This window comes from Larimichthys crocea, chromosome XVII (genome assembly GCF_000972845.2).
Source record: "Larimichthys crocea isolate SSNF chromosome XVII, L_crocea_2.0, whole genome shotgun sequence".
NCBI classification, from domain to species: Eukaryota; Metazoa; Chordata; class Actinopteri; family Sciaenidae; genus Larimichthys; species Larimichthys crocea.
Window position 1 is genome coordinate 28518615 of NC_040027.1, and position 14970 is coordinate 28533584.

A 14970-nucleotide genomic window follows, 5' to 3' on the forward strand; every position below is an offset into this window, starting at 1 on the left:
CTTTTTTAAAATGTATTATTATTTAGACTAAGAAACATAGTTATGCATATTATGTTCCACTTCTGTCACAGTCTATAAATAGAGCATCTAAATCTTACACACTGGACCTAAATTTAGACCAGTAAAAATGCTCAGGTCAAGTCCCTGAGTTCTTTAAAAGGTTTCAGGGTATTGCCGTTTTAACCCTTGCTTAATGGGTCCCCTGTTAACTATCAACAGGTCGTTTTTCCTCGTAATTCTGGACGAAAACATTTAATGCAATTTCAAACGTTGTGCTATTTCTGAAACATTTTCTTACAGCATGATACAGCATGCATCCTATGTGGCTCCTATCTCCTTTTCTTCCCTTTTAAAAAACACACTAATTCATTTTGTTAAGCAACATTTCATTGTTTTGAACATCAGTTCAAACAGGAATCATTACATGTGAATTTGCATTCACTTGCCATAACTTGATATATATTATCAATATATAATATAATAGTCAGCAGGGGGAAATCACATTGTATATTTCGAGTCAAACTTTTGAAACTTTCAAGAAACAAATGGCAATGTATTAACAATTATTCTGTCATTTTTACCATCTTCAAACAAACACATGAGAATAATTTATAACATGTGAAAAGTTTTTAAAAAAAAAGAACACTGGGACTGTCAACGACGCAGCCAAAACCTCAACCAACATGCAACAGGCTTGATGTTCCACTTTCGGTGTTTCACCACACTTCTTTATGGTTATCGAAGAGAACACATTTTAGATCTGCATTTGCTTACACATAGTTTGGATAGTCTCCAAAATAATTTCTGGCTTCAGAAAAATAAAACACACACATTGCATTGCATGCAGCTATTCTTGCAAAACATTCAAGCACAACAGGTAAAGCATCAGTAGCAGGGATGGGAGGTAACTTATTCGTCCTGTGAGCTCTACTGCAAGGCAAGGCAAATGGAAATAATCCAACAAGTCATTTGCATAAGGCACCTGTAGTGCAGGAAGCATGCCTCGAGCGTTAAACAACACAGCCGAGTAAAAAGGCAGGTTTAGCTGAATGTATGACATTTCTGAGAGAGAGAGAGAGAGACGTGTCTTACAAATTAACTGTTCATAAACCAATCAGGTTAAAAATCTGCAGCTAGTTTTACTTGGTCACAATTCAAATTGTTTGCAAACGCTGTCTCAAAAAGCAAGGAGCATCTTTTTAACCCGGACTGACCTGTTCAGGGGCTGGAAGGCCACATGACCCCCAGCTGTCTAACCACAACAAAAAGGGGCCTACACGGTCCTCTTTAACTCAAGCTGAGCCTGAAACTTGTTTCAACACTGCAGCACGCTGCGTTACGTTGTATTCACAGAGTGCATTTGAAAGCTAATTCATTTGTGGTATTTGTGAAAGTAAAACGACGCTGCTCGATTTAAAGGGAGCTGCTGCTGCTGCTGCTGCTGCTGCTGCTGCTAAGGGCGACCATGTCTCTGCACAACTAACATGAAACTGTTAGCATTTCACCTAAGATGACAGCGAACAGAAAACTGCAGATCTCGGCCGTATAAAAGGAGTAAAATGTGTAACTCACGTTAATCTCCTGCGTGTCTTTGACAGAGCTGTACGAACACGCAGAGCAGCCGTTAAAACGCACCGCACGCGTCGCCGTGTCCTAACGTTTGTGTATTCTTAGCTAACGCAGCTAGCTACTTCCATATCTGCATTTAGAAAAAACAAAACACTGCGACGACTCCACACAGCGCTACCACTCGAGAATGCGGTCACAGGAACGAAACAAAACGAACCCCCGTTTGGGCAGTATTACCTCCTGCAGCCACGTATTGTCCTCTCTGTTTTGTTTAATCGATTTGATTTCGTTTAAGTAAAAATTCCCTGGATCGATTTCCCTCTAGCATTAGCTAGCTGAGGCTAAACAGATCACGCCCACCTCACAAACTACGCCTCGTGATTGGTTGGATCTCCCCGATGACGGGGTTGTTGGTCACAGATTGGATGATATGATTGGTTCATTCGGTTATAGACACAAAAATCAACCAATGAAAATAGGTGCTCAATACTACTCGTCCTCGGTGCTGGTACTTAAGCGATGTGCACGCCTCTCACGTAGACACTGCCGGGTTCGTTACAGGCTGTGACGCTCCTGCATGATCAATGCCCTCAGTGCAAGAAAACATGTTTTACCGGAATACCCAGGGACCTTGTATGAGTTTAAGAGTTTGTCCAAAACCTTGAACATCATTCATCAAGTTTACAAATCAGTTTTGTGCTTAAAATGTGTCATTGTATAAGTCTTTGTGCCTTTTAATACAAACAAGATCCAGTATATCCTCTACCTCAATGTCATAACTGAAGCATCCAAGAATGTGGATTAATGTCATAATTATGTGATAAGATTAATGTTCAGTCAATTTCAGTACAAAACAACAAACAAATCATTTTCACTTTTTTTATTGAATAACACTGAAAATGTATTGACAAATCTTTGCACCAAACATGTGCAAGCAATTCTAAAACTACATATCAAAACTAAAAATGAACTAAAAATTATACAATTTCTGAAAATATACATTTCCCTGTCTATGCAAATCTTTGTCTATCCGTTAAAAACTCAAAATGCTGGCATGTGGATGGACGCCGTCGCACACTGCTGGTGAAATTCAACACCATATATTCATTAGAAAGACAAAAAGGCAAACGGCAAAAGTAATATAACAAATTCAGATAATTTAGCTGATTTATTATGAAATTTCAGGAGCAGTGTGTGGAATTAACGCAAAGCCAACATTTTGTAAAAAAATATGGTCAGGTATTACAAGTGACCACAGGAGACATAAAAATCTGACTCAACAGCCCCCCACCCCCCCACCCCTCACAGATGGCAGTAATAGATTATAAAAGATGAATAAAAAGTACAAATTTTAGCAGAAAGATACAAATAAAGTTTCTAGACTCAATTAGGTTTGAGTATCAGGGACAATGTCTAAAGATCTAGATATATGGGCGCCCTACATTACACACTTGGTTAAGCACTTGTTTCTTTGGGCTTTATCAAAGTGAACCTTTTAAAAATCAAGGGGAAATCCAAATATATATATATAGCAGAATATAATGGCTTTAAGAATCCATCGGGTTTAAGCTTTCAAATGTTTTATCAACTTCATACAAATTTTTGAAAACCAAATTCCTCAAACTTTGTTTACAAAATATAAAATATGAGGAACCAATACACAAGAGCCAACCACATTTGATGACACCGCTCCCTGACGAGACACTTCCTCTCACACTGCTGAAGAGGTAGCTGAACGAGTGGTTCAGTTTGTTTGTATGTTCGACATTTTACAGAGCAGCTTTTAGCTTCAGGAAGCTTCTTTTCGAAAAAAAAAAAAAAAATATGTTGGTACAATTTCAATCGTCTGATCATGCCAGGACAAACAAACAAAGTGTCACATCTGGAAGTCCTGTCAAATCAATATAATCTCAATAGTCTATTTTTCTCTAGTTTGTCAAATGATTTAACAGGAAATCAAGCTATCGTGTTTGCAAACAAACAAACAAGTACAGACATAGCTGTAGGAGACAACAGCTTTCCAGGTCAGATTTGAATGTAGACCAACAACTGCATAATGAGATTCTGTAAAAATTGCACCAACATGACAACCAACCCCACCCAAACTAACGGCAGACCAGCTACGATGCAGATTCTAATAAAGGCCATGTACAAAAGAATCTCCAAACAAGTTGGGCAAACGGCTAAACCACTTTTGACTTAATGTTCTTAAGGATTACTAGATATGGAGGGATTTAGTTAAGTAACATTTTACAATATGGATAACATTAGCATTAGTTAATGGAACAAAACGAAACGCTGGGAGTAAAAATGATGTTTGAAGGTATTAACGGTGTAATGGTACAGTTACAAAGGAATTTTCAATTTATCATCAACTACGCCTCATGGCAGATCCAAGGTGAAAAATGGTAGCACTGAAGTCCACAAAAATTGTAGTTTTATAGTCATAAAAATATATTAAGAGAAACTGATTCTTTATTGCCTATACTGAAAATTCCCCTTACAGTTTACATCGTGTTTTCTCGAGCACTGAGTATGCAGAACCAATGATCATCGCCCACTGCTGTACCCTGGGAAAAACTGACTTAGAATGTCTTGCAGGGGTTTGTTGACAGCCATGGAGTAGTTTTTGCCCAGGTCGTGCCTGCAGGCCGGGCAGGTGTACACCTCTGCTTTGAAGGACCGCTGCAGGCATTCCTGGAGTGAAAAGAAATAAAGTAAGATAAAGTGATTTAAGATTCATTGTCCTTTGTAACCTTGGATAGCTGGTCGTGTCCTGCATTACACAGAATGTCATCTGACGTGTGTCAGAGGCAGGTGTAAAGTAGGGATTTGTTGATAGATTAAAAGCTACCATGACATTTATGATAACCTTTCTAACCCCACGATGACTGCAAAACAAAAAACACGCATCTCAAAAAGGTCATGATTCACTGAAAAGACTGCTTTACTGTTTAAGTTCAGTTATGATTCAGTAACTAAATAAAAACATGGAAAAGTCTTGTTTTTTTACTTTTGTATGCACACATACATTAAATGTACCTACAGACTGCAGTCTTGTTTATCATTTTTGCACCAACTACTAAGTTGCAAATGTAATCAAATCAACTTTCCATAGTTTACATGGGATCCCAAAACAATTAGTTTCTCACCCTGCAGACATTGTGTTGGCACTCTGTGGTGATAGGCTGATAGACCACTTCTTGGCAGCAAATGCAGAGGAAAACTTCTTCAACTTTGCTCAAGAATTTCTGCAGAAACAAAAACATTAAATGTGTTTTACAGAAGAATTGGACAGACAGCCTGCTCTATTAGTTTTAATAAGTGAGATACAGTTCCTCAGGTATCATTTGCATCAAGCTCTTCTGTTGTGCCAAAATCAAATACCCAAATGGAAACAAAGTCATTCAAAGTGTGGATTCAAATAGCAGAAACATGTAGCAGTGAAAGCATCATCCAAGCTTTTCATACTAGGTGTTAAAGTGGTTCAGAAAAATCAAGGCTAGATTCCCAACTTCGTTAGTTTTCAAACATCCTCACCGGTCCAAGTGACAGTGACTCCATGGCTTCATCCCACACTTTCTTGTTTGCCTCGTCATTCTTGATGAGGGATTTCTGCTCCTTGGTAAGCTTGTACACTTCTACCTTTATTTTCTTGGGAGCCTTGGCTGGTGAGGTCTTTGCGGATTCTGACAGAAAGAAAGCCATTTTAAATTCACTCAAGGAATTATGGAGTATAAAAAGGTGGTTGATTACATGTATACATGACTGATTATGTGTGACTAAATACTAATATATTTTTTAAACAAAAACAAAAAAAAACAAACACCCACACACGCACACAGAACTTACCGCTGCCCTGAGATTTTCTCTTCCTCTTCGCCTTGCTGGGTGTCGCCGCCTCTTCCTCCACTTCATTTTTGTTCTCTTTTTCTTTCTGATAACCAGCAGGATACTGGAACAAGTTTGAGACAATTTAATAAAAACATTTTTAATGAGCAGACCTAACATTTGCATGCTCATTAACATGTTACAAAGAAATGTTAGTCTAAGTTTAAACATTTGAGATATTTATGCTTTAATGATGCAGAGCTCATGAGCTGATTACGTCCCAACAGTGCTGAAAACACAGTACTGATACCCTCTTGGTCTAATGTGGACTGAATGATCATCTCTACCTGCATGGTGAGACCGAGCTTCTTGATGCGTTCCTTGCCATCTCTGGTCCATGGTGCTGGCTCATCGTCATCACGCTTAAGCAGATACCTCCACACCAAGAAGCCAGACTTGCCCTTGTCTGGCCAGTACTTCACCACCTGAAGGAAGCCAACGACACAAAGTTACAAGACCATTAATCAAACACGAGTTATTCAAACTTGAAGGTAGATGTTGCCAGTTCTGGTGAACTGAGTGTTATTTTAGGCCATCTTTGCAGGTAAACCAGTTTATCTACTGGCATAACTGTTCAGCCAGTTCTTCATACCTTATATATGCCATCGTATCGGTTTCCTTCCTCAGGGCTGTATTTGCTGTGCTTGCGACCCTTGCAGCTGCGCACCACTCTCACCGGTTTGCCTTCCTTCCAGTTCTTTGCCTCTGCTCCATTTTTGTCATTGACAGGGATGTTGCAGTTGAGAGCCAGCGCCCTGATAAGGAGCAAATTTTTTAGATATGCAAAACAAAACTGCAGCAGTTATAATACGATGTCCTTTAGGGTCATACCGGTTCATGTGGGTCAGTGTCTGATCACAGGATTGCTCAGCAGTCCTCTTGTTTCCAGAGAGATCACGCCCTCCAGAGCCAGTGTAAGTGAACTCATTGCCATCATCCTACAAAGTGAGACGTCAAAGATTACAGACATTACCACTTGTATGAAATCTGCCAAACTAGTTTGTTCACATTTCCCTGGAAATAGCATTCAGCAACTTCAACCAACCAGGGTTTGGATCTAGACCTTCATTCTCCAGAAGCTACAACCTCTTCCCTTCCGTTGTGTTTCATTTCTCCTGTCCGTATGACTGTGTGCCTACACTTTGCCTCTAGCGTCTGTCTGGAGTCTATGGCACAGATCCTATTGGTTTGGTACTACCTGGAAGTTTCTTACATCCTCCTAGATCTATATTCTTCATACGTTTACAGTTTATAATTGTCATCCCAAGTGTCCAAACTGCAATATTCTGTACACAGCTATTGTGCCTGTTGAAGGATATCCTCATCATTTTTTAGATATTACATTTTATTTAATTTATTTCTTTTTTTTAAAAGAGAGACAGCATACCACATCATCCTCATAGCCTCCTGCAAGGACCAGAGAGTAGGCACCATCGTTGCTCCTGCCATGAATCCCGGCTACGTGTGGTCTGTGGACGCCAGATTCACTGACCTAGAAAAGTCAGAATTTAAACATTATTGCCTGCCATTGGAACAAACCACCTCGAAACGTTTGTGTTGTTTATGCATTTTAACTGTGCAGTTTCGTGTACTGACCTGCACTCTGAACTTCCACAGGGAACCGACAGGGATGCCGGGGATCGGGCCGTAATGGTTGGACGGGACAATGGTGCATTGCTTGGTTCGACCAACACAAGCCATTCCCTGGAGGGAGAGGAGCACATCATTTGCATTTGAAGATGTCAGTCAAGTATAGTACTGTAGCTGGTTGTCTACAACGACAGTGAGCATGTAAGCTCCTTTCCCACAACATACTGTAACCAATGTTGATATGCAATCACTGTGGTATAAAATAGCAGTTTGTTATTTCAACAATGTTACGAACAGCCAGGCAGCATTGTATCAGCACTCACCTTCCCCCAGTCCCTCTGGCTGGAGGAGCTGGCAGATGCCATTTTAGCTTTCTTCTTGCTCTCCTTCAGCTTCTCTCCAGCTAACACAACCTCACTGGCGTCATTACGGCAACCTGGGCAATACCTAACCAAAACAGTATGACAGGTAGAGTAAAGGTCAAGCCAAGTGCAACTGACTATCATAAACATGACCTGGAATCTGCATTTGGGCCTGTTGTTTTTTGAGTAACAAAAACACATTCATGCTCAGTTTGTTTCAGGCAAATAACTCTGATACATCACGTTTTAACTATTTCACACATTAAACTCTGAAGCATCTCAATACATCACTGACTTTATACAAATACAAACAGTATAATTTAGGTTCATGTTAAGTGCATTTGAAAAAAAATCCCATTTCGACACAGCTGTCATCAACATGACATATTTAACGTAACTCCCAAAGTTAATATTCAAGCAAACGTCATACATATATCTGTCTGAATGTGTCTAATGAGTGCAGGGAGTTCTGTATCTCGTCCTACTGACCAGTCCTCGTCTTCTGGGATGGAGGTGAGCGGAGGGTTCAGGCAGTAAGTGTGATAGGCCATGTCACATTCATCACACAGCAACTGTTTGTCAGGATCCTGCTTGATGCCACAGATATGGCAGTTACACCACTGGCAGTTTTTCTTGGGATCATCCTTACAATGCTTGCACTCAGGTCCATTTGATCCTGGAGAATACAGACATTATGTTATGTATTTCACAGGATGGGGTATGGCATGTTTCATATGTATCAATTAACATCAAATGTTTACACAGACTAGATTCAAAATCCTGATGATGCAAGTCAAAATTCAAATGTCAGTAGCTATTAACACACAATTTAAACCTCTAAGCCATGAACCTACTTTTCAGCGGACTCTCAGATCCAGCTGGCGTGTCACCTGGAGAACCTGGCTCCTCAATTTTGTAGATTTCAGTCAGGAACATGATCCGACAGTCATTGAGCGAGTCACCAGCATCACTGAAAACAGATTAAAAAAAATAAATAAAACATGAAACTCTGCAGGAACAACAAACTGCAAATAAAGAAACTGAGTATGTAACAAAAGTAAGGCAATAAACAATAATCAAGAGACAACTGTACATCATTTGTCTACATAGTATAGTACGAGTACATAGTATCACATTCTGCAATCTTTGATACCACAGCAGGAAATTAATACCCCCACCTGCGACTGTGACACGCAAAAAAACAAACAAACTTGGAGACCACAAGATGATGATTGCCACTGCAGCACAATAGTTCCCTTTACTTTGTGTGCTACAAAGTTATGCAATTAAACCATAACAGGCAACACCCTTACCCAAGGAGAATTTTGGCATAGACCTCTCGCTGGGTACGCGTCTCCCTCTTCCTCTGGATCTTTGCGTCGTACCAGTAGCCACGCTCCTTGGGGTCGTCTGGGTTGTAGTTGACCATGACGATCATTCCTGCCTCCAGCTGGTGCCACTGATACACTGTACGAGCCCGTGGACGAACATCCTTGACCAGCAACGGAACCACCCCGTTCTCTGGGTAGCTGCAATAGTAAATGTAATACCGTATCAGTTTGCAGTTGGGATGCAAGCCACACACCACCACAGGTGCTTCCTACACTTCCACAGTGCTGCCTGGGAGCGTAGCTGAATGTATGAGAAGTGCAGCAGACGTGACAAACAACATCTAGTATTACAAAGCATGTGTGTCATGCGTTTTAAGCTTTTCATGAGAAGCTGCAGCAGCGCATGGTCAGTTTACATTGGTAGTAGATTATCACCAGTTTATTTTAAGTCTAACTGGTGACAGTGTTTAGTGGTCTACATTAGTGCGGTGCCTTCTAAACTATTTGGCGTCTTTCACATATTTGCACACACATTAGTATTCTAGCAAGCAAACTCTGGCCTTGATTAAAAATATAACCTGAATAACCTCCAGAGCGGGTCAATTCAAGGTTCAGAGTGTGAAAATTTCTCTTCTGTATTGCATTTGGTACCTGAGTATTATCACTTAAAAAATATGCTCATTGTGCCCGAGAGATAACATTACCCCACCAACATTAAAAATCTTTTATTGCCCATTATATCAATTATGTTCAGTTGTACTTTTAAATTCTCTTTCAAATCATTAAGTTTTTCCTTCTGTGACTATAATACCTGACACTGAAAACAAAGCTCTACATTGCAGGCAGATGGTTATGGCAACTGATAAAGATTTTATCGGTGCCTATGTGGTTATCGAGTCTGCGAACCAGCCCAATTCTTTTTCCTAATTTAATTTTTTTGTTTTTAAAAACATAGTTGTAGAAAAGACTCTACAATCTAAAGGTTTCCTAAAGAAATGGGGGAAAAGGATGAAAAGAGGGGGGGAAAATTATCACAAATAACCAGAAAAATGATTCTTACTCTTCATATTTAACATGGTATAGTATCTCCTCCTCTGCTGGCTGTGCCTCAGCGGCCTCTTCAGGAGTCTTTGTTGTCTTAGTAACATTCACGATCTGGGCCTCAAACCACGCCCCCATGTTCAAGTCCCTTGCATCAACCAGCTCATTGATCTTCAAACACACAAAGGAAAAAGTTAGCAAGATCAGATTGCAAATGGTAAGAACCTCAAGGAAGTTCATGTTCCGTTTGTGTGTTTATTGCAAAAGGGCTCATCTGAATATTTGTCACCAGGCTTTATGCTCACACATATCAAAAACATACATAATGTCTGTAAGAAGTTGAGTTAAATAGACAGAATACAATCCAGCCTCTATACCTGCATACACACACACTAAAGTGGACAATAAAAACAGCCTGTAAGATAGTCTGCAGAGGTAGGCATTACTTTAATACTTTTTAAATATTACTGTGGTCAAGGCCACACAACTCCAAGTAAGGCAAATGTATTTGACAAAAACTCAAAACGTTAAAGTTAAAAATGGGGATTTTATGCTAATATAAAACATCTTACAGTTTTATAAGTCACATACATAGTGGACTTTGATTCTGCAGCATCACATAAAACATTAAGTAGTACAAAGCAGTAGTTCAAACTCACGTCCAGCCAGAAAAGCTAGCCTTCAGAGAGCAGGGGGGGGGGCTTTATTAGTGTTGCAGTTGATTGTACATGCAAAAAGTGTCAAATAACTGCAATAAATCTAAAAAGAGGGCTAAAGAAGTTCAGGAAGTTCTGGCTCCTTTCTCACCCCCACACAGCTGGCCAACTGCTGCATGAAGTCTGGGTCAGTCCTGGTTCACACCCCTCCTCCCAAAGTCTAACCTTGGAAAGGTATGGGTGGATGGAGGAGTACACTCGCAGCTGAATTCATAGTGACGGATGTTTGTTTGTGATGTTTATAGGTTTTATAGTCAAGGGCAGTGAGAGCACTTGACAGCATACCTGTTTATTTATACCCCTTTAATGCAAAGTGGCCTACACAACTGTGAGGATGACTTAATGTGGTGATAGAATAATTATCTGGTGGTTTTCACAGGACTACAGTTGTTAGAGGGATTAATCAAATCAAAATGAAATGTGTCCAGAAGTGTGAGAAGTCTTAGACCCAATGCAACATCACGCACAAAGGTCATTTATGTAATTGGGGCCAGCACATGTCATTTGACCATGCGTCATGACGTCCAGGTGGACCTTTACAGCCTTTCAAAACTCGATGCCAACAGCCAGCTTTAAAACCCACCTTGTAAAATCCAAACCCCGGATCGACGAGCTCTGGGGTGTTTGTCTGGGCAGAAGTGCCGGCAGTCTGACCCTCTACCTCGCCGTGAGTTGAGCTCTTGTCAGACTCACTCTGGGTTGAGCCACAACCAGAATCAGAGTCGGAGAGCTCAGCTTCTTTGTCCTTGCTTTTGACGACATCAACAGGGGGCGCCTTCTGCCTGACAAGCAGCTGCACTATGTCGTTTAGGCCCACGTTGTAGTCAAATATGGTGTGGCCATCCTCCATCTGAAACAAACCAAAATATGGACACTGTTACAAAGGGGTAAAAGCAGCACATCAAATTGTTTTTGTTTCAGATCTTTTTTTCCAGTTAAAGTGCACTCTAATATTTTTAGATTTATTCCTAATTTTATTTGTATTCAAATGCTTTTTAGCTATTGCATGTTTTGTACTTGATGCATTTTATGTTTCAGTAAGTGTTAAAGCAGCAATCATGAATGAGCTACTACTATTACCTGTTTATTACCGGTTATCTGAGACTGATAATTATAGTCCAGAGTTGTTTTATGTATTTATTTATTTTTAAAAAGGGAAAAAAAAATAATAATAATTTGAATAACCAAATTTACTTGGACACAAATAGCACCATCAACATCATCCAGGACACGTCTCCTGACAAAATGTTAATCCGGCTGCCTCACCTGCTTGCCGCGGTAGAACAGCCTCTGCCTCTCTGGCTCCACCTTAAAAAGCTCCATGATTTTGACACGCAGCTCATCCACCTTGGTGAGTTTGGACAGGGAATCCACCCGGTGGGTTTCCTTCCCATCCATTGTACGAACTTGAATCCACATTGCAGCTGCCCTGTGTCAACAGCCACACAACAACCCATTGCAATTATATGACTAGATATTGTAAGTAATTTCAGTCATGTAAGCAATGCAATCATGTTTAACGGATCATTTGATCATAATATGTTCACTTCCATGATCAGAAGCTAACCAGTGTTGCAAACTTTAACCACCTGAGGAAACAAGAGTAACACATGAAATAAACGTGTATCCCTTGAGGGATTAATAAAGTATCTCTGTATAGATCAAGCCTAATGCTTAAATAAGACTTGACAGTTTGTCACATGCATCAATCTAAACTTGTTCCAGTATGTTCTGCCAAAAGAAGCACAGTAGTGTAGATCTTTTCAGTTTATATTACAATAAAGTCTTAACTTTCACTGTTAATTCCATGTATTGATAGAGAAATATCAATACACACAAGCATTATTGTTTGTCTTGATTCATAGCATAATGTCCTGGGCTTTCATTTGCATATGCAAATTAGAGCAGACATGCTGAGTCTGTTCAGACAATGCAAAATGACACTAGATAGGTACACAACCACTTTTTAAAGGATTCAAAGAATAAGTTTGGGGATTAACTTTGCAATCAAACATGTCCTTACAGCACCTTTGCTTACTTCCACTTTGTTTTTCCCCCCTTGTGAACATTGTCAAAAACAAATTTCTTGCATCCTTGCAATGGACAAAGTTTCAAAATGAATGAAAATGAATCTTTAACCATTGTTTCACCCTTCAAACCACACAAAGCCAGCATTTTAACACGCTGGGTTAATGCTTTTCAAACTAAACACTGAGGACATTGTTGAAAGTGCATGAAATGTTTTCATTTTAGATGTTTTTTCCAAATTCAACTTGATCCAGAGAACGCACTGAATGATTCCGTGTAGCAGAAATATGATCAGGGCTGTATTGTACTGCTGTCAGCACTGGGCTGTCACTTCAACAGAACATCAGAAAGGGAGGGAACAAGCTGATTTAAATACAGTGCGGGAAACTGAGCTGCAGGCCACTCCCAGTTCTTTTAAAAGCAAGCACATCCGGACGGGAGGGAGCGCTAGCAAACAATGTGCCTTCGCTCTCTGACAATAAAACACACTGAAATACTAGCGCGTATGTGGCTCGGTATCGATTATTTTGACAGTAAAAACGATCATCCGCCAGCACAGGTCGTGATTTGTTATGATTAATCGGCGAGGCTCGACGGCTGCCTGCCTTTTACTTTTGCGCTCTCAGCTGAGGTCCTGTTCGCTCCGCTGGCTCCACATAAACCAACAGCGGTGAACAAAACACGAGTAATAACATCGAAGACAAACTACTCCCTGCACACCTACAGACCCGCTATTTCACGGATAGCATTTTTCCCCCCCTTTTCAAAAACACGGGCCAATTCATCGCAAGCCAATGCGGGAAAACAGGAAAATAAGCAATCTGTTTTTAAGGTTAGCGTTATTTGTTTTGCTTCACAGGAAGCGGTGGAGTGGCAAAGCTAGCTGAAATGTCACCATGTGCTTCTGCAGCTCTACTACAGACAAACAACACAAAACAAACAGCTCGCTTCATCGGGTTCATCACCCACCCATCAATGCTTAGCTACAGCAAACCACGTTACAACTTATTGTTACAGAGCTTTCAACTGGTGTGTTACTATTTTTTTAAAAACAACACATTCAACAGCACGAGAGCTTCCCCGGTGACCACAGGCGTTGGTTTTATTTTGGTTTTAATATTTAGCTTGCAGGGGAACTTGGTGCAGCGTGTTAAGCCAAACAGAAACGAGGTAGGACTTTGTCAAGTCAGCTAACCATAGTAAGCTAGCTCCTGAGTAAAGATATCAATGAGTACAATTTCAAAAGTTATCAGAACATGAGGAAAAAACTGCTTTACCTGTTTGCTCGTCCAAGTAAAAACAATAAATTGACGTTTAAGGAGTAAAGCGCACGTTTTCCCCCTGAATAACTTCTATGCAAGGTTTGCACGACCAACTCTATGCCTTGTTGGAGATTGATCAATGAGTTATTCTTCAAGACTTTCATATCCCGCCTGCTCTAAAAGGTCTGTCTCCTCATTGGCTGATTGCCTCTAAGCGAATCGAGCTGATTGGCCAGCGGAGCTGTCCGTCTAGAATGTGACTGGAGCTTAGCCTCAGCGCGCGAAATGACATTCTCGTGGGTGCAGCTCGCCTCCAACAGCAGCTATCGCGAGATCACGTGGCGCCCCTGTAAAACCGGTAACCCAGAGAGACAGATGGTAGTTCTGGTAAACAACCTCTCTGGCAGCGCTGTTTATCATGTCTGACGTATGACTGCTTCGTTATTTGGTTTCACAATGACTTTCATTGTTCCATCCACTCGCCTCGATATGTTAAACTTTTATGTGGAACCACCACCACCACCAAATGACTCAATAATTCTGTTTAATTAATAGTGTGTAATTACCTCCCCTTCAGTTTGGCGGGAGCTGCATGTGGATGAGACCAATTCAGCCCTGAAAAACAGGAGTAGCTGTTGTGTAAGATGTATAGGACCTATATTTGGGTACTTTTGGGGGGGGGATTGAGTGTTTGTTTACAAAATTGCTGATGATCTCTGTCAGGTGCATCTGCTATATCTGTTTTTTAGTGATTATATAATAAACTAGTGGTTGCTGTGTCCCAGTTTAAGTCTGTTTCCTGTCACCCTCTAGTCAACCATCAATTAAGAACAATAGCACAAAAAAATCTAATTAAATTTACATTTACTTTGCTAGTCAAGGACGCAGTCACATCATTTTCCCTTACACCTAAATCTCTCAGTAACACAAGTTGCCTTTTATTTTGTGTAATGCCGTTGTCCAAGAGAAGTGTAACTTTACTCACTAGTCTGATTTTTGATTGAGTGTTTTTTAAGTATTACAAAATATACATCGCCTCTTTAATGTCTAAAGTGCTTCATACACACAGACTAAAAATATAAATGTTGTGTAGGCTAAGGCCAATGAAACAAAAAGGAAGGTTTCAGAACTAAGATGTTCCAAAGTTATGAAATAAATAAACTTTATTTCTATTGCACAT

The 14970-nt window shown here is 40.2% G+C and overlaps 2 protein-coding genes across 7 annotated transcripts in view; both read right to left on the minus strand.

Annotated features, from left to right (window-relative positions):
• kdm4b (lysine (K)-specific demethylase 4B) overlaps window positions 1–1944 on the minus strand; it is a 42436-nt gene extending 40492 nt beyond the window's left edge. For 3 of the 5 annotated variants that reach the window (XM_010742166.3, XM_019261200.2, XM_027290117.1), the window contains exon 1: window positions 1807–1942. The gene's annotated coding sequence lies outside the window, so the exon portion shown is untranslated. The other 2 variants (XM_027290118.1, XM_019261203.2) reach the window with 2 other exon arrangements.
• Window positions 1945–2444: 500 nt separating this feature from the next.
• On the minus strand, window positions 2445–13957 carry uhrf1 (ubiquitin-like with PHD and ring finger domains 1). Of its 2 annotated transcripts, none has more exons than XM_010742153.3 (17): window positions 13806–13957; window positions 11767–11929; window positions 11084–11350; window positions 9804–9955; window positions 8726–8941; window positions 8267–8382; window positions 7902–8088; window positions 7374–7497; window positions 7057–7164; window positions 6848–6952; window positions 6292–6398; window positions 6053–6215; window positions 5748–5885; window positions 5422–5524; window positions 5110–5258; window positions 4722–4820; window positions 2445–4266 (listed from the first exon to the last, which is right to left on the minus strand). In XM_010742153.3, exons 1-17 carry the CDS (start codon window positions 13952–13954, stop codon window positions 4120–4122), a joined length of 2493 nt encoding a protein of 830 aa, XP_010740455.2. In that variant the 5' UTR covers window positions 13955–13957; the 3' UTR covers window positions 2445–4119. The 2 variants fall into 2 exon arrangements, with proteins under 2 accessions (XP_010740455.2, XP_027146286.1); XM_027290485.1 differs by having other exon boundaries at window positions 4120–4266; window positions 11767–11924; window positions 13806–13918.
• Window positions 13958–14970: the final 1013 nt, after the last annotated feature.